Below are 19,509 nucleotides of genomic sequence, written 5' to 3'. Positions count from 1 at the left end.
GCCAATCATTTTAGCGACGAACAAACATTGTTTATCTCAAATGCCGTAACATCTGGAAAATAGCTATATTGCAGTTATCTCTCTACCATATCTACTCTATGGAGGAGATAGCGCAGAGTGAAGAAACAAAAACGACATAAACTAGCTAGTGTAAATTGTGCTTCCTGAGCTAACATAGTTCATACCTAGAAAGACCATCAAACAGTCAAATGAAGTCTTGATCATAGAAGGTTCCACAGAAACTCATGAATGTCGATCTGTCACTATGTGTTGTTTCAGTCAGACCACAAAAGAAATGTTCCCTGCTTACCACAGAAATGCCCTTTGCTTACGAAAGAAATGTCGGTTGCGACCAGGACTGCAGGTCAAGCAACACTGTTGCATGAATTGAGATGCTTTTTTTTTCACGAAGGACGAACTACATATTTTCTTAACGCAATATTTCAATTCCGCAACCTGTAAGTAATCAAGGAAGACATTGTATTGTTATGACTAGCAAGCAAATGCTCCTAGGTATATCCATAATCTATAGCATGCTGCATGTAGTACAAAACAGGACTCGCGAATCACGAGTTCACAACTGTACTCTAGGTGTCACTTAAAGAGTAGATGCGCAGAGCACCTATGTGGATGACAGAGCTATAAATTGTGGAACACGCGTAAGTATTTATATGTTGTAATGTACTGGAGAAATGCAGAGTCATGAAAATAACTAAATAGCCTTAGGATATGATGTGAAATAGTACAGCATTTCCCTACAGGAAATGGGCAGCTGTCAGTAATGCTACGAAATTCTTTGCAGCATGAAGCTATACATAGATAGCTGCCAGAATTTAGTTGAAAGTGATATCGACTGAATCACCTATAAGCAAACCTGACAATACAATTAAGACACGATTGTACATATGTGCGTCACTTACAGAATGAATGCTCATAACACCTAGTATGTGGATAATAAAGCTATAAAAAGTGGACCACTAATACCTACCATATGTGGAAATGCACCGGAGAAACACAAAGTCATGAAAAGAACTAAATAGCCAAAAGGACATGATGATGTGAATTAGTACAATATTTCCTTACAGGAAATGCGCAGCGATTTTTTTTTTAAAGCTGAACTGCAAATTTCCCCACTGCATATTTTATAAATTTTCATATAAAAAGTCTGTATAATGCAAGGAGATGGAGAGAAGCTCCCAAGCAGAGACTAACTATTAGTGCTAAGAAACTAGCCGATTGAGCGGAACTAGTACCCGTCGCTTAGCACAGAGTGATACATTGCTGGTTACCAAAATTTCCCTCAAGGTGACAGTGACTGAATCATAAATAGGCAAACCAAACAACAAAATGCAGATTTCAGACACGATCTATGCAAGACTCACTTGATAAAGTATTTGTGTTCTTAACTCGGAGAGGAATCAGCGATGCACCTGGACCTTCTTCTTCCCCTTGAGGAAGACCTCCTTGTCGACTAGCTCGCTAATGTACCCATCAAATTCCACGGGAACTCCACCATTGAGCCTCTTCATCTCCAAGAACCCCTTGCTGCCTTTCCTCCACTGCCCCAGAAACTGATCCAGGTAATGAATGTTGGTGTGATCTGCCTTAAGCGCCTCCACCAAGACCATGTTAACCCCCTCTCCAGCAACACCTGCTGCCTTACATCGACGCTCCCCTCGATTTTTTATTTGAGGTCCTCGGCATTGACATCGGCATAGACTTTGCTTGCTTGAGATGATGGCAACAACGATGCTCATCAGGCTTGGCGCCAAGCGTATCGCACGGTCTTGTGGGGCGAGCAAGCGTTCCGCCGCGCTACCAGTAAGGCTGTAACTCCACGGCTCGATGTCCCCGAATTTCCTGATGAGGCGGAACCCAAGCTGGCCCTGCGCTCCCCACCTGTTCCAGTCCTCCCGAGGTGTTTCCTTCCTCCGGCATGCCGGCGGCGGTTTAGGTAGCGGCGAGGCAGAGGGTGAGTTCGAGGCCGATGGCGATGGCGAGTGGGAGGCGGAGCGTGCGCGCCAGGCCCATGTCGCAGGAGGCGGAGGGCGGGTCGCCGGGGCGGGCCGGGCGAAGTGGATGGCCGGGAAGGCGTCGATGACTCTGCGCATCATGAGGTGGAAGAGGCGCCGGTCAAGCACGGTGCTGGTCCAGCGGGGAGGAGAGGTCGCAGGAGGAGGAGCTCTCATCCTGTTGTTTCACGGCGATTGAGAGGGGGAGGCGGAGGAAAGCGATGAGGATTACGGCGGCGACGGCGTGGGCGGAGCAGGAGAGGAATGCGCCGCGCCCCAGGAGGCATGCTCCTTGGGTCCATGGCGGCGGCGGCGAGGTCTGCTTCAGCCTTCAGTTGGGCTTCTGGTTGTGTTGTGGGCGCGCGCAACGGTAGAGCGTCCGTCCGGCCCATCATCATTTTCTTTTTGTTGTTGTTGAGAAATGTTCATGTTGAAACTTTGAATATATGAAATCTGGTTGGAGCAGGATTGAAATGAGATAGTAGAAGTATACTTTGGCTGAAGCACATGCTTCCAGAGAAGGGCTTATGTTGGCTTAAAATTTGAGGTTTAACAAATTCGTTATTTATAAACGGACTGCACTAAGTGGCGGAGACAGTGAAAAAAAAAGGTGGGTTCTCAGCCACACCTGTAGCATTGTCCTCTACATGATTTTGATTAAGTATCAATAGAATACTGCAATAGGGAGCCCACTGTGGTAGCCATGAGCTAGCTGGGCATGCTTTTATTTCAAATTTAACATGTAATTAGATCGATGAATTCCCTACTTTTATTTTACTACATCTTGGGAACGATGTAACTATATTTTCAAATCAATAAAGCATGTCACATTTGATTTTACCTACACGTGGCTTGAATGCAACTACATGAACAATGTTAAACCGCGTTGGCGCCGCACATAATGAGACCCCGTGCGACGATTGACCACTCCCGGAAAAAAGTAGCTCCTCTGCAGTTTGCCCCCATCAGTCTGTGTAGGGTTCCGTAGCAGAAAACAAAAAAATCCTACCAACGAGAATGAATAGCCGAGATCTATTCTATGCAGATGTAAGGTAATGAAGGAGTGTCGATGTTCATACCCTTGAAGACCGAATACGTTACGTTCCAAACGAAACGTTGTTGATGAAGGTGTACAACGACGTCGACCTCAAGGTCGAGTACAAGTACATGCGGCAAAGTGCTACAGCTGGCAGCACCTCCGTAGTTCAACACGTGTACGGTGTAGATGACGTTCCATAGGCTCCGATCAAACAAAGCAGCAAAAGAAGTTGATCCGGACCGAGGATCCAATAGCATGACGGCGTTCGTACGATGGAGATCTCCAACCCTGTGTGCAGGCTCCAAAACTCATGAACCACACGTGAGGGAGAGACGCAAATGAGCCAAGGGGATGAATGAGGAGAGGGGTCCTCCCCTCCTTATATAGGTGTGGGGGAGGGGAGGTGGAGCCTCCACCTCATGTGTTGCCACCCTCTTGGGCCGCCGCCCCACCCTAGGGTTTGGTGGGGGCGGCACCAACATGCCCTCCCCCCCCCCACATTCCCTTGGTGGAGGTGCCCCCTAATGGGCCGCCATATGTTGGTCCATTAGGGGTTAGCCTTTATTTTAAATCCAAATTTAATATTTAATTCACTTAATTATATACTAAAACATGTTATTAAGTCTCCTAGCAATTCTTTGACTCTGGTTCGATACCTCCCCGGAATAATTTCGGAGCTCTCTCTTATTACTCTGATGATCATGAACCAAACCCTAAGCATCGTATACCATTAAGCATGCCACCCTATGGTCCATGAATGCATAGACATGATCGAGACACCTCTCCTATAAATGATGAACAACACGATCTAGAAATACACGATGGTCCCTTTGCTTTCCACGAATTAACCTTGTCGTTTGAACCTTAACATGGAGTCCTATTCCCTTTGTCTCACGGTACCTAGTTTTTCCGAGATTTGATCTTTGGTATCTCGATGCCTAGTTCAATCTCGTTACCGATAAACACATTTGCTCGTTCCTTTTCTATCACATTCCCGTGACCTAGTCATATTCTTGCAAGTTTCATAGATGCAATATCACCGAGTGGGTCCATAGTACCTATATGTCACGTGGATGGATAAATCCCGATCTTGACACATATGTCTCAGCACATCCCTTCGGGATAGACACCTTTATGATCACCCTATTACGGTGTGACGATTGATGCAGTAAAAGCAGCCTCCGGTGATACCGATTAGATATGGTCTTACGGTCTAAGGAGTAGGTTACATCGTTTCTTCAGTTACGCAATGTTGAACTTTATGAGTGGATCACATTGCAATACCTAGGTTGGGTGTGTGTCCATAAGATCATTCATCCAATGACATGACTTCATTATCAATTGACAAATGTCCATGATTAGGAAACCTTGATCATTTATTAATCAATGGACTAACTTACTAGGGACAGTGTTTTGTTTACATACCACACGCGTACTAATGTCTCTACTTAATATAATTATAGCATGTCATAAAACTTATTATGAACATTATGGATATGACAATAAAACATACTTTGTCTCTAGGGCACATATTCAAGAGTTCGTGGGTGCACTGCCACATATTTTGCAAAAAATAGGGACTACCAGACAGTGACATCATACACTTCCGCTACAAGAGAAAATAATCTTGCTAGCTTCCTAAAAAGAGGTTGCTAGGTACCTAAAAAGGATGCTAGGTGTGATTGGCTGGTAAATTTCATTTGGTTGTCAGGTTTTAACATGAGGAGAAAAACATTAGGCCCCTAATTAATCCTGCAATTAGTCTCATTAACTTGGCAACTATTTGAAATTAATCTCGCAATTAGGATCTAACTACTCTACAAATTAGTAAATATGGCTACATGTCAAAAAGAAAAACTTAGAACATGAAATTGTTTTAAAATGGTGATATGAAGTTACCCCCTCAAATAAAATTTCAATTGATCCATCATGTGCGATGAATTTAATTAAATTCTTCGAAAAATCCAAAAGTGAACACAAAATAAATCTTTAAATACTTGATGAAACTACAAACTGGTCACGGAAATGGAATCACAACGTCACGACGTCTCTCTTTTCATGCACAGCTTATCTCGAACCGAAGCATGGTCGGGTAAATTAAAAGGGACTGAGACGAATTACTTTAATTAACCACACAACACCTCAACGCCTCATGTGTTAAGCAAGGTAGCCAATTTCCGTTCCTATTCTGCACTTGGGTTTAATGTGGGAGACCAAACTAAATACAAAACATGAATTTAGACTTGGCCCGACAAATCATGGCTCCGTGGAGAAGACCTTCGCATATGCCCAAAAGCATGCGAGCAACCAAACTGACCCTACATTGGGGAGCCATCATCCACACGCTACATAAAAAGGTTTTCCTACACATTGATAATGTGGGTCAAACATTTCCTAACAACATCCAGAGGCAAATATTAGCCAATGGCATTGTAAGATTGGAATTCAAAATAGGGGATGGAGGCGTCATGCATATTATTTATTTTTGATACAAGTCAAAAGGTTTGCCTATTTTATTAATTAAGAAGAGTTTACATTACAACAATACAAAATGGCTTCTTTGGGAATATCAAAGACACCACAACACGGAGCTTGTGAGAACATAAACAAAGAGCACATTTTATGGTCGACGCTCTACCAAATATACAGCTAAAATGCTAGTGTGAGCCAAAAAAGTCTTGCCCTGGTTCTTTTTCCAGAAAGAACCTGCAACCCCTAACCATGGGCCCAATCATGTATAAGGTAAGGAAATCCTTAAAAGTTGTTATCCTCGTGTTTTTCAGGATGAATCACCGGAGGTGGATGGAAACACCTTTGTTGTTGGTCATATGATTTAACAGTGGCAGCACTATGAGTTTGAGCTCGTGAGGGTCCTTCAATCACTACTAGGAAAATGCCTAGCAGTGGCGCACCTATTTTTCCTATTAGTGGTGCACTACTGGTGCGTCATTATAAGCACGCCACCACTAAGTGTTAGAAGTGGCGCACATTTGGTGCACCAATGGTAATCCAGCTAGTAGTGGCACACGAGCTAGTGCGCCACTGCTATTTGACGGGTGTGCCACTCCTATTCTCCCTAGGTGTGCCACTGGTACTCCCCTAGGTGGGCCATTGCTATATTTGAAATGTAGATTTGGATCTGGATCTGGCACCATTTTATTTGCGATTTTTATTTTCAATTGTTTGTTTCAAATTTCGTTCTGCATCTTCCATTCCACATCTTGGTGGTGCTCGGCGTTCGAGAGGAGGAGCCGTGGCGTCCGGCGTCGGAGAGGAGGGGTGTGGCAAGTTCATGTTATAATTTGGAACGAAGGTAGTATTAGCTCTGTTCTCAAGAGTCATGTAATCATGTACCATGAACCTCATTGTTAATATAACCTGGTATGTTCAAAATAAATAAAATGAAAACAAGTTAAACTTTTAAAAAAAATAAAGTTCATACATTAAGTATTAGCTTTCCAGCGAATCAAGGTGGTTAGGAGGATGGTTGTATCCCCAGCCCACCAGAGTTCAAACCCCAGGTTTGACATCTGTGTGTCTCATAAAAGGCGGAATATTCATTCAGTGGGAGGCGACGTTCCCGTCGACAGCGAGGCGCCTGTGGTGACTTCGTCAATTTTAAGACCCAATCCACCGACTCAGTCTTCCGGAGGTGCTCATAGGGGTAGGGTGTGCGTGTGTGCGTTCATAGGGGTGAGTGTATGCGCGTGTATGTGAGCGTCTGCGTTTGTACTGTGCTTCTCAAAAAAAAAAAAAAAAAAGCAAGCCACTCAAAGGGAACCTAGACAGTATTAGCTTTGCACCGAATTAAAAGGCATGTGCATATGCATGGCCTGTTAAAGGGAGAAATAAAAAAGTCTGCCTTTGTTCATCTGTCCAGTTGTTGGAAAAGACTCCACATGACATGAAAGGAGAAGGGTACATGAGGTTATGGAAGGGATACACGGATGGATCGATCGACATGCCACCCCCTCTCTAGCTTTGCTGGTTGAGTATATCCTGGTTGGAGAATTGGAGATGCCACCGCCATTTGGTAAAGTTGAAAAAGGAATGAGGTGGATATCCCCAGGGAAGATGCCACCCATCGACCGATCACGACCAACTTTCTCCATCACTCGCTGTATAAAAGGCTCTCGTTCTCATCTCGGAGCGTCACACTCACACACCGCCGCCCCAACCCCTACACAGATAGATGCCGGCCGGCCGGCGTGCCATGGCCACCATCTGATCGATCATGTGGCGGCGCCGCTGCATTTGTCTTGCCGGGATGGATGAGGCGGTGGCAGATTCAGGCATGCATGCAGATGGAGGAGCTAGCAGGTGCATGGTTGCTGCCCGATCTAGCTAGCTGATTCCCCTCTCCTACAGGGCAATTTCAAACCTTTGGCAAATCTCTTCAATCGACATGAAGATTCAAGACAAGTAATTTCTTTCATTCCGCGATGGATATACTTACACAGTTACACTATATTTGAGGATTAATTGATGGTGTAGGCAATAATTATGATGTGAGTTAGTTCTTAGCTCTCTGTACTTTCCATGAACTGTAATGCGTTTTTCCTTTCAGTAGCATTATGTTCTCGGTCTGGTGACCATCAATATATGTCATGTGGAGATTGACTGAAGAATCGTCGATCATGAAATGTAGAAACAATTGTAACGGGATGTTGGTGGCTGTCGTGATGATTAACTAGTATGTCTACTTGTTGTTAGCAGGGACAGTTGCAAAACAGGGGAGGCGGCCGAACATATTTGCATGTACTTGTTCTAAATGTCTGTGTCTACTTATTCATTTTCCAGAGATATATGTGTCTTACTCGCACGTAGAGTAGATGCACGATTTGTCGATTTGCCAACAAGCGAAGTGCTAATGTCTTATATTTTTTTGCGGCTGTGCAAAGCGCTAATGTTCTGACCGATGTACAGAGAAACACCACCGTCCCCATGGCAGCAGGCAGACGTGGTTGTAGGGCGCAACATGTGCCCATGTGAAGTTGCATTTGATAAAGTATCTCGACCGTATTTCAACTGGAATTCCGAAAATAATCTAGCAGGTAGACCCATCAGTGATCAGTCAACTATACTTTATTATAGTTGTTTAAATTTTGGCTCTCCATGACATTCCTCAGAACAGCAGACAACCAATTGATGTTAAAATCGGAACTTTTACAATATATGTGGATTGCCCACCCTCTTTTCACCCGTTTAGAATTTTGGTTATACTAGGAAAATTGTCCCTGTGTTGCACTGGGTGAGAAAAATACACCTTGTTAGCCGAGCATGAATGCATCACCGAGATGATCGTCACCGGCTGATTGGAAATAAAAGCATGTGTGAGCGGGCTGCCAACATAACAACACATACACTGACCTTTGGATTGCCATAATTATTCCCTCGTGGTCGCTCCAATGGCGGCATAGGAGTTGGTGGCAATGAAAAAAATAAGAACAAATTTATTAGTTAATCAGTTTCTGTATACACAAATCGCTAGTAAACAAAATAAAACATGGTAAATAGCCCCGAATCGCTAGTAAACAAAATAAAACATGGTAAAAAAATATTTTGCCCCCCCCCCCCCCAGCTTGTTATAACCCATAAAACATACTAATAAAAAACAGATGGAAGTTCATATATACGAGCGAGGTGGGACTATTGCAGACAGAGAATTTCTGTGCGTGACCCAACCCAGAACGTGAGAGAGAACCATAACAAAGATCGGGTCGTCTTTTTATTCCACCGCGCCGCAGCCCAACTTAGCGACGAACCAAAGGAACAAGAAAACAATTGCTTGGCGAGGCAGCGAACTGGTAAGGGCAGCGAACCGGTAAGGGCAACATTAGTATTATGTGAATCTGTGGGAGGGTAAAACCATCCAAAAAATATTATTGACGAATATTTTTGGCCATTAGTTCCTTTATTATTAGGTACGGATTGGTTGGTGAACATAGGAGAGATTTTAGGTTTAAGTCTCGGTTTTCACAATTTAATAAAACAAATGATCTTATAGGCCTTATCAAATATTCTATTCACGTGAAGGTCTCATCAAGTCAAACGTGAGAGTTGGTGTTATAACAGTATATGTGGTTGGCCCACCATCGATTGGTACATGAAAATTAACAAAAACAATTAAGACTACGCTCATTCATGAATTTCAAATTACACTTCAAATTATCTCTATGAATGTCAACCCTCTTATACAAATACACAAGCTAGTGGAGCCCCTTGACCTCGAACAGGCCTAGCTCTCGCAAACGGCCAGTTTGAACGTTTCTTCATATGCAACTGTTTGCTGCTCTAAGTTTTGTGAGGATTTGGCTCAAGTGCAAGCAACCAAGGTTAATTTCCAATATCAGGATAGTAGATAGTATAGTTTTCTTTTCAGCAGTATTGCATCATAAAATCATATCAAGATACTATGAGATTTTTGACATAACATATTCTTATATGTATATAAAATATAAGTCAAATGCATTTAAATGTTAATTAATAATTTATATTTTCTGCATAGTCTATGTTTTTCATAGAGGATGGTCATTAAACGTTGCATTCATATATTGAGCATCGGCCAATGCCTAAGGCTGGTCATAGTGCATAGTATCATATATTAGTATCATGCATATGATATTTGTATGATACTATCTCTATAGTGGATGGTATTATAGAGTAATATTATAATTTTGTATTATTTTGTAGAATCCCAATGTAAATCAATGTACAAGATCTATTTGACATTTACTTTTCTCGTAACGTGCGATATGATACAGTATCCACCTATGTTACTATAATTATATCTCTCCTCCTTAATTATATGTCACATCAACATTTTTGTGGGTCTAAGATGCATGATATTATCTAACATATTAGCACTATGACCAGCCTAATGCATGATATGGACATAAATATATACGGATCCACAAACCAAAAACACTTGCGGCCACATACTTTAAAGCCACTAAACACAAATAGCTAGTTGACTTTTTTTCTTTCATTACAAATTTAGTTTTATAAACATCACGCTCAAACTGTAGAAGCTCTGTTATTTAAATATTTAGTTTACCTTGTGACTTCAATTTTATTTTACTCTTTTTTAGATAAAGGAGCATAGCTCCAGCCTCTGCATCCAAGGGATCCAAGGGATGCACCCAGCTCTCTGCTTTATTAAATTATTCGCAACGCCTTACAAGGGGAATACAAAGATCAACTTGAAGCCTCCTTCCTACGACAACTCGCTATATCTACAATGACGGGGTGACCAAGAACAAGGCCATACTCCCTGACGGTACACCAACACACATCATCCAAAAAGCAAAACCCTGAGGGTGTGCCATTGCACACGTCGCAGAGTTCGCAACCGTCATCTATCTCGAACTCATCTCCAAGTGAGATCAACGCATTGACCGTGCCAGGCCTGCCGTCGATGTCACCATGACGCCAGACAGCTCCACCATACTGCACGCGCCCAGCAGTCCTCGCCCGTCTTCGATACCCCGTAGCTCCACGCCGCTGAGAATCATCGACGACAACGTGGTAGATGAAAACCACTCCACCAAGATCCACCTCCATCCAGCTGCTGCTCCAAAAACGATGCTCCAAGAGGTAGAGCGACGTAGGGAGCGCCGTCATCATCCGATCCAGATTGGATCTAGGGTTTCCCCCGGAGCAGCACGAGTGAGTAGCCGCAGACTGCGACGACGATGCCTTCAATAAGGAAGCGATGCTTAACGCCGCCATCGCCCGCCAATCGTGGCACGGTTTTCACCGACAGCCGCGAGTCCCCAACTCGGCGAGAGCAAGCGGAGAGGCCAACAAAGATGATGCCTTCGCAAAGGAACGACGCCAATAGCCGTCGCCATCATCCGCCAAGAACAAAGTCAAGGCGCGGTTTTCACCGGTGGCCCCTTTACCGCTAGCTCGTCGTCGACTAGATCTTCATCACCGAAGTAGACGGATCATGTGATCCGCCACCCCAGCACCCAGCTGACCTCCGACGACGAAGAAAGAAACCACCACCACCACCAAACCCGGATCAGCCCAGGCATCCTCGGAGAAGCAGAGGTGGCCTGAGGATGATTGCCCATTGAGGGAGAACGTAGATCAGGCGTGAGCCCGTAGCACGCCTAGACCCACGGCCCAGATCGAGATCAACGAGCGCCGCCCAACTACCGATGCCGCCAGCCAAAGAAGATTGCTCTGTTATTTTACTCTTTAGCTTGTTAGGCCTTTGCATACTTTTTTTTTAGCATAAGCACGTTATCATATGGAACCAACATTGTATCAGGATACTAAACACACCACGATATGTATCAGATACATGTAAGATGTTACCACCGAATCTATACCTAATAATAAAGGAGCTAAGGTTTCTGCCAAAAAGTTTCGTCAACGCTTTTTTGAGGACAATTTTGCCCTCCCACCAAATCACATAATAGGTTAAATTACCAACGTACCGGTTCAGTTTATACCGTTTCGGCTGGGAAGCCCGTCGGTCCAAGCGGCAGGTTAGCGCGCGTCGGCAGGGGAGGTCAAGCACGCGTCGCCCGTGAGCTGAGCTCGGCCTGCTCGAGAAGGCGGCAGGGGAGCGTGAGCCGCGTCCCGACGAAGTCGCCCACCTGCTCAGGTCCTAGACGCACCTCGCCGACCGTTTGCTGCCCAGCAACCTCCTCCGCGAGGCCTCTCCTCCCCTCCCCACGCCATCGCCTCTTCCCCCGTCTCCGCCGCATCATCCCGGCCTTCTTCCCCCAACGAATACACCTTTCCTTCATTCTCACTGTCGTCGCTGCCAGCCCTGCTCCTCCCCCTTCCGAACGACGGCTGGTCCGCTCACTGCACGCGCTCGCCGTCGCGCTCGGATGAAACGCGCACCTCTATGTCTCCAACGGCCTCATCCATGCCTACGCTGCCGACGGCCACTTCGCCTCCGCGCGCCGCGTCTCCTACGACGCCTGCAGCAGGGACGCCTGTTCCTGGACCTCGCTCCTCACCGCCTGCGCCAGGGCCAGGCAGTTGGACGAAGAGCGCGTCCTGTTCGACGGAATGCCGCACAGGATGCCCGTCGCCTGGAGCACGATGCTCAGCGTCTATGTCGGCGCGGACGGCTTCACGGACGCGCTTGAGGTGTTCAACGGGATGCTCAGAGCCTGCGTGCGGCCTAACAGGGCGGAGCGTCGTCGGCGCGCTGACCGCGTGCGGCGCGCTCGGGGCGCTGGGGCAGAGACGGTGGTCGCACGCCCTCGCTAGGAGCGGGATGGACGAGGTGGTGGCCAACGGGCTGGTGGACATGTACGCCAAGTGCGAGAACCTGAAGGTGGTGACACAGGTGTTCGCGGCCATGCTGGAGCGCGAGCGGGACGTGTCCGCCTACACTGCCATGATATCCGGGTTGTCAGACCACAACCGATGCAGGGAGGCCGTCGAGCTGTTCGGCCAGATGAAGGACGAGGGTTGCGCCCCAACGAGGTCACCTTCATCTGCGTCATCAACGCGTGCGTCTGCGTGGGCGGCGGGCTCGTGGACGTCGCCAATGAGATATTCCGGACCATGGCCACCATCCGCGACGTCGTGCCTGGAGTGGAGCACAACGGAAGCATGGTGGACGTGCTCGGCCGCGCGGGGCTGCTGGCCGAGACCGTGGGTTTGGCGCGGGCGATGCTGATGAGCCGCGCGCTATTGGGCTTCGATTTGGCTGTCTCATCTCAGTCATCTGGGCTTTATTAACTAGGGTGGTTTCAGGCCTAAGAACGCACTAATAGAGAGTTGTATTGATATTCTCTGTTGAATAGTCCCACATCGACCCTGTATAGCGAAATCATCCAGTTTATATACCGCTCGAAAATTGCAATCATCACCAAGCAATTACATGAGCTGATGGACCAATGGCAGTGAGAGACAAGCGCCAAGATTGCATATGCGGACGGGATCGGAACTGTGAGGAGTTTGCCAATAAGGGCTCTATCCACTTGAGAAATATGACAGATGTTGCCTCTGCCAATGGAGCCGGACGGCGGAGGCGGAGTAGGCTGCTGCCAAGAAATCACCGGCGAGAGAGAATTTGGAGGATGCACGGGTTGCCCGGAGAATCAGCCGGCGAGAGAAAATTTGGGGACCTACGACGAACGGCGCACATGCTGCCCAGAGAATAACTCAGCGAGAGAGAATCTGTGGCCCCCGGGGGTGGCGCGCACGAGCTGGGCATCATGACGATTGAAATTTGAGATGTGAGATCATTAATAGCAAGGGAATTTGAGCTCGAGGAATACTCACTCCTTCACAGCGTAGGATGCCTATAACTGTGAGAATTTTTTACTAATATGAACTATTTTGTTAATTTTTAAGAATAAATATACTGTACATGTTTTTAAGAAATTGCAACATTATGACTCCGTCGCCTGTCGACGGCAGCTGGTCATCATGAGGATTGAAATTTGAGATTGACCATCTTGCCGAGAGTTCATTAATAGCAAGGGAATTTGAGCTCGACGAATACTCACTCTTTCACAGCGTAGGATGCATATAACTGTGAGAATTTTTTACTAATATGAACTTTTTGTTAATTTTTAAGAATAATTCATGTTTTTAAGAAATTGCAACATTATGACTCCGTCTCCTGTCGACAGGTCGGCGGGTAGCTTGCCGGGAGCAGGGCTGAGCAGGGCGCGGCAGGCCGGTGCGCGTCAGGGCGGCGCGCGCCCGAGGGCACGATAGGGCGGCGCGCGCCCGAGGGCACGATAGGGCGGCGTGCGGCTGAGGTGCATCAGGGCAGCCAAGATCGATCGACGAGGCAACATGTGATCGGTGCCCGGGCCAATTTGGGTCGGTCGGCCAGGGCCCTGGAAGGCGACTGTCTTGCCGACTGAGTCGTATTTTTAATATTTAAATAAAATGTGTATGAGTTTTGAAAATTAATAGATAATTTGTATTATTTAAAAAATCGCCCTATAACTTCTTGTCAAAATCAAATTCTTTGAAGTTGATCAAATATATACAAAAAAATGTCAAAATCTACGAAATGAATTGCATGTGTTATGAAAATATATTTCATGATGGTTCCAAAAACATTGATTAATTTGTGATTATAAATGTTGACATATCTTTCAATAAAGCTGGTCAAATTTTATGAAATTTAGCTTTGTCAAAATATTATAGGCATCCTATTGAGAAGCAGGGTAGTATCAACTATTATATGAAAATATTATTTTATCCAAGAAAAAAGAATGTACCTCCGCGGATACACGGGAGCACAACAAGATTGGTCAGAGATGCCCCTTTACCTAGCGTACACAACAGAAAAGAATCGAAATATGTATTTACATTGAATTGTAAAGACTAAAGACTGACGAAACGATGTGAGGGCCGGCGGCGCAGCCGGAGACGGAGCTACGAGCAGCGGCTGTCATTTTCTTCCGGCAACAAACTCCCACGACCCAATTCCTATGTGAATTGATTCTTCTATGATTTCTTCCCGATAATTATCCCATTTCCTTTCCTTTTGTGCTAGATCCAGATTAGTTTTCTTTCTGTGCTAGATACAGAATGGTTCATGAAAAAGATGGGTTGATCCAGATTCATTTAATAGTCTGTTGTTAATACACCCAAATGACCCATAAATCGTGTCCGCAAGAGCTCGGGCAAGACCAGCATGGCGCTCGCCTACGCGCTCAATCCTAGGTAGCTTCACGAAATCCGAATCATAGAAGAAGCAGTACCGTCTTGAGCTGAGATTTGAGTTACCACCGTTTTGAATTAACCGGTGTTGCTAAGAGATAGAAGATCCAGTCCGGCCAAAGATTGGACACGCAGGGCGCAGGCAGTCATGAATCTGTTCAGCTCTGGTTGTCCTTGGTCTGTAGCTTCGAGTTCTAGGAGCATATTGCTTTGATTTTATTTTCTACATTTATGTGCACGTCCTTGATTGCATACCCAACTTAAAATTTGCAATCGTTGCTCTGGGGAGGCACTACGGTAGAGCACCGTTGGGATTGGGAGAGGAATAGGATTTGTGTGGATGGTTTTGGGCTGGGGGAAAATGATATTGTACTAGACATATGAGATGGGTTGAGTCAGTTGACCTCATAGTGGTTTAACGGTGGGTCGCACATTTTTAATCAGTTTTATTTGCTGAATAGGATGTGAAATTTTGGCGGGAGTGGACAAATGTAGGCCGAGCTACACGTACCCTTTATTTTTAAAAATCGGAAATTATATTTTAAGTTTAAAAAACATAAAAATCCTAGATGTAGCCAATGATAAAATCTAGAAATATGCAAAATCACAATCTAAAATTCATTGTATTTTAGACTACACAAAAACGAAAAATGTGTGGATCTGATTTTAGTGAATAATACACATTTCATACGAAACTTGTCAGATTTTGCGGTCTTTGTGTATCTAGAATACAAAGAATTTCACATTGAGTTTTTGCACGATTATAGCATACATCATTGGCTACATCTAGAAAAATAATTATATTTTTAGAGCTTTGAAAATATAACTTTGGATTTTTAAAATAAAGAGCTACATGTAGCTTGGCCTCCATTTGCAGTTTTTAAATTTCAGGCATGTTATTTCCCTCTATACAATGTCGGGAACAAAATTCACCAGACCATAATATTTCTAAAAGAAGTGCGGATCTTTACCGCCATGCCACGCAATTTAAATTTATTAATCTATCTTATTGCATTGAGGTCATTGGCCTAACTTTTTGTTGATCGCAATCCACATTTCGTATTGGCGTCCAAAGATGTAAACCACTCGTCAAACCTTCCTCAAGCTGAAAACCGACGATCCGACCACTAAGATACCATCGAGATTTTTGTACATTTTCGGGGCGTAGATTTTATTACGTCTGCGGGATTGGCTATAGGGGGGCCGACGGCGGGCCAGACAGAATCGTGCTTGTCATACGAATGAGCCCGTGGAGGGAGGCGACATGCGCTACTGGATTGGCTATAGGCGACAACATCTCCATGGGCCTGTTTTTTCTCAACATTGTGCAATGAGCCATCGCTTATGGGCCGCGAGACTGGCAAAGCCACCACTACGTATATTACGAAAGAGACAAACATGACGCATTCATGTTTCGCAAATAGTACCACCTCGCTACCTTGCATTCAGTCGCACTAGCTCATATACAATCCGCTCAGGTACCGTGGCAAGTTGATTGAAATCAACAAGATCACCTGAGAATCCCCATTGCTTGATAACTGGCTTATACTGTCCTAACGGGAGAAAAAGAGGCACGCCGCATGGCCTATATGGCTTAATTGAAAGGGAGAGGCCCGGTGCAACGCACGGGCACTTTTGCTAGTTAAGATACCAAAGTATCAATTGGCAGCAGGCCAGCAGTAGCATCGTAAAATCGTAAGACACTACGTTACGCTTAGCGTTGCATAACCAATCATCAAAAAGATGCGTCCGGGCCTGTTGTACAAATATGTTTCTTTTAGAAGATACTGACGAAATATTGGCAACTAATTTGAGGGAGATCAACCGCAAACATCCCTTACCAAGTGTTAATAAAGCTACTCAGCTTGTTGTACATAGTTGTATGTATGTGCATGCTCAGGAATTGCAATTACAGCACGTTGGCACCGGAGAAGGCTGATGAATAGCTGAAAAACTAGACCAGGGTCACTATATCTAGTTGCCTTCAAGCAGGCTCGCCACTTCACGGCACATGTTGTTAGTAACTTGCTGCACGAGTGTCTGACTCTAGCTAACAACAACCAAGAGCAGAGCAGAACAGACCAAAACTGAATGTGGTTGTGAAGTTCACTGCTTGGGTAAGATCATGTCATGCTCAACCATGGGAAAGAAATGCCAATTCTTGCGAGCCTCGCCGTCCATGTCCTCGGCAGGACCATCGGCACTGCCGAACACGAACTCCCCGCTCCTGGGAACCTCGTCATCACCGTGTTCTGCCTCCCCACCATGACCCTCATCGCGAGCGGTGCCAGGGACAACCAAATCCATGCCGCCCCCGCCGGTTGACACGGGGATGTGGCCGTCGAGAAGCGACCCCTCGTCGCGCCGGTGCAGCTTTTTCCGGAACAGCTGCCGCGTCGGCGAGGAGGGTCCCGGCGGCGAGACGAGCGGGATGGGGCTCCCTGGCTGCAGCTGGTACGCATGGAACAGCCCGGACTCGCCGCTGCCGGCGACGGTCATGGAAGACGAGGACAGCGACGAGCCGAGGAAGCGGGCGAAGGGGACCTCGGGGGAGGAGGGGTTGGTGATGGCCGTGGGCGTGCGCGGCGCGGTGGACGGCTCGGTGGTGAAGGCGGAGTACTGCACCGGCGGCGACACCAGCTGCTGCGGCCCCTCCGCGTACGGTCCCACGGCGAACATCATCGAGCTCCTGCCCGGGCTGGGCGAGCTCGCATGTCGTAGGCCGAGGAGCACCGGCGACGGCGACTCGGAGGCGTAGAGGGAGGAGGCGGGCGACGACGGCGGCGCCACGAAGGCGAAGGCCGGTGGTGGTGGGTGAGACGCGTCGTGGACGTGTGCTGCCGATGCGATGTGCGCGGCGGCCGGTTGTGGCGACGTGTCGCCGGCGTTGGCGATGCGGCGTGGGTGGCCGTGGGGCCGGAAGCACGCCAGGTTCGGCTTCGGCAGCCACGACCACCACCATCGTCTCTTCTGCAAAATACAAATTCAGACTTTCAGAGCACTATCCGTCAGTTTCCTAAACACTGTAGTATCAGACTATCAGTCACTGAACTAGTTTTTTGATGAAGTTGGAGCTGAATTATTCAGGTGATAACAAGCATAGTCAACCAATCAGGTGACGGAAACCACCCAGGAGTAGCGCAGGTAATTCGGCATGTGCAGAATTCAGCTACTGGCTGTGGTGGCATATCAAGAATATTTTCTCCATGGATAGCTAGCTAGTACTCCTACTACTATGAGATTCGTGGAAGATTGGCAGAAAATGGTGTGGCATGCGTGCTTTGCTTTTTGAGAGGTGGAGGGAGACTTTTGCCGCCAAGTAGATGATGACATGACATGACATGACATGACACGGACACGTCAAAGTAAACTAGGCTGAGTATGGATGGACAGGCACCAGTTCCACGTGCATCCTGATTCCTGAGGCTGAGATGATAGGCACTCACCGGACGCCTCCTTCGTGCTTGTGGAAATACTAGCCTAGCATAGCAGGCAAATCTAACTTGTTTTTGCTACTTGCTGCTGCACATGTCAGCAAAATTATGTCGTAGATGCTGGGCGTAAAGAAAATTTGACTAATTAATCCAGTTCCTCAATTACGAAATGTAGAGACGAACGTTGACCAGACGGTCAAAATGAGGAATGCATCGATCTTTAGCATATGGAGTAGCGAAGCAGGGCAAGCAACTTAAGCGCATGACAGCTTTCTATGGAACAGAATCAAGTGTGAAATTGATCAACCGCAACCTACGCATGGAGCTTGAACAATCACGCGCTGCTAGAAAGAACATGACCTGAACTTGATAAACGGACAGCGACTGAATCAGTTGAGCTGGGCGGTGAATTTGTCTTACTGGAACGGCTGTGGCGTGGTCGTGGAGCTGCAGGTGCTGGTGGTTGTGGCGCTCGAGGCCGGCGCTGCTCCGGGCGGCGGCGGCCAGAACGACGGCCGCCGCGTTCACCGTGTGCGCGCTCTCATCCCGGCCTGCCTGCATAACAGTCCTCTTTCTCTCTCTACCTATCTACCTATCTTGTTTACGACGGGCCGGAAGCAGAATCCCTAGCTTCATGGATTGAATTCCATGCAAGGCGCCCTAAGTTAGAACTGAGGACGGATTGGCCGGCAGAGCAGGAACGAAGCGAGCAGAGTAAAGTTAGCTGGGTGATGGTGGGGCGAGGAGGGGATTCCCGCGTATATATCTCCTCTTCTTCCTCCGTGTGGAGCGGGGCACCCATCCCCATCGACGTTTTGTTTTCTGGAGTTGAGTTTGACAGAGTCCAGCCAAGCTCGCACGCTCGTGCACCTCGACCGTGACGCATGTAAGAACCACATATACAGCTTGTCTACTGAGGGTGGGTGGTTAGGATGGTGGTCGTATCCCTAGCCCACCAGAGTTCAAATCCTAGGTTTGATATCTGTGTGTCTCATAAAGGCGGAATATTCATTCAGTGGGAGGCGATGTTTCCGTCGATAGCGAGACACCTGTGGTGATTTCGTCAATTTCAAGATCCAATCCGCCGGCTCAGTCTTCCGGAGGTGCTCATAGGGGTAGGGTGTGCGTGTGTGCGTTCATAGGGATGAGTGTATGCGCGTGTATATAAGCGTCTGCGTTTGTAATGTGTTTCAAAAAAAAAAAATCTGTCCATGACCAAATATTTCTTATATTTTGCTCTATTTTTTTCAAAAAATCGGTAATTTTCTGGACAATTAGTTACAATTAGTACAGTATTACATATGCATTTTGAAATATAATTTGATCCGGAAATCTAACTCTAAGCTGACCTGGTTATAAGCTA

General features: G+C 46.5%; 1 protein-coding gene across 1 annotated transcript; it reads right to left on the bottom strand.

The window, feature by feature from the left end:
- Positions 1–16,470: 16,470 nt before the first annotated feature.
- On the bottom strand, positions 16,471–18,914 carry LOC124694501. Its single transcript, XM_047227513.1, has 2 exons — positions 18,567–18,914; positions 16,471–17,682 (listed from the first exon to the last, which is right to left on the bottom strand). Exons 1-2 carry the CDS (start codon positions 18,705–18,707, stop codon positions 16,819–16,821), a joined length of 1,005 nt encoding a protein of 334 aa, XP_047083469.1. The 5' UTR covers positions 18,708–18,914; the 3' UTR covers positions 16,471–16,818.
- Positions 18,915–19,509: the final 595 nt, after the last annotated feature.

This window comes from Lolium rigidum, chromosome 1 (genome assembly GCF_022539505.1).
Source record: "Lolium rigidum isolate FL_2022 chromosome 1, APGP_CSIRO_Lrig_0.1, whole genome shotgun sequence".
NCBI classification, from domain to species: domain Eukaryota; kingdom Viridiplantae; phylum Streptophyta; class Magnoliopsida; order Poales; family Poaceae; genus Lolium; species Lolium rigidum.
This window is presented reverse-complemented; position numbering and strand designations above follow the sequence as displayed.

Excerpts from the sequence above, each read along its gene's own strand:
- LOC124694501 (XM_047227513.1), bottom strand. The coding sequence starts at position 18,707 with ATGCAGGCAGGCCGGGATGAGAGCGCGCACACGGTGAACGCGGCGGCC. Across the intron at positions 17,683-18,566 it reads ACCACGCCACAGCCGTTCCA|AAGAGACGATGGTGGTGGTC; the intron begins GTAAGACAAATT and ends TGTATTTTGCAG.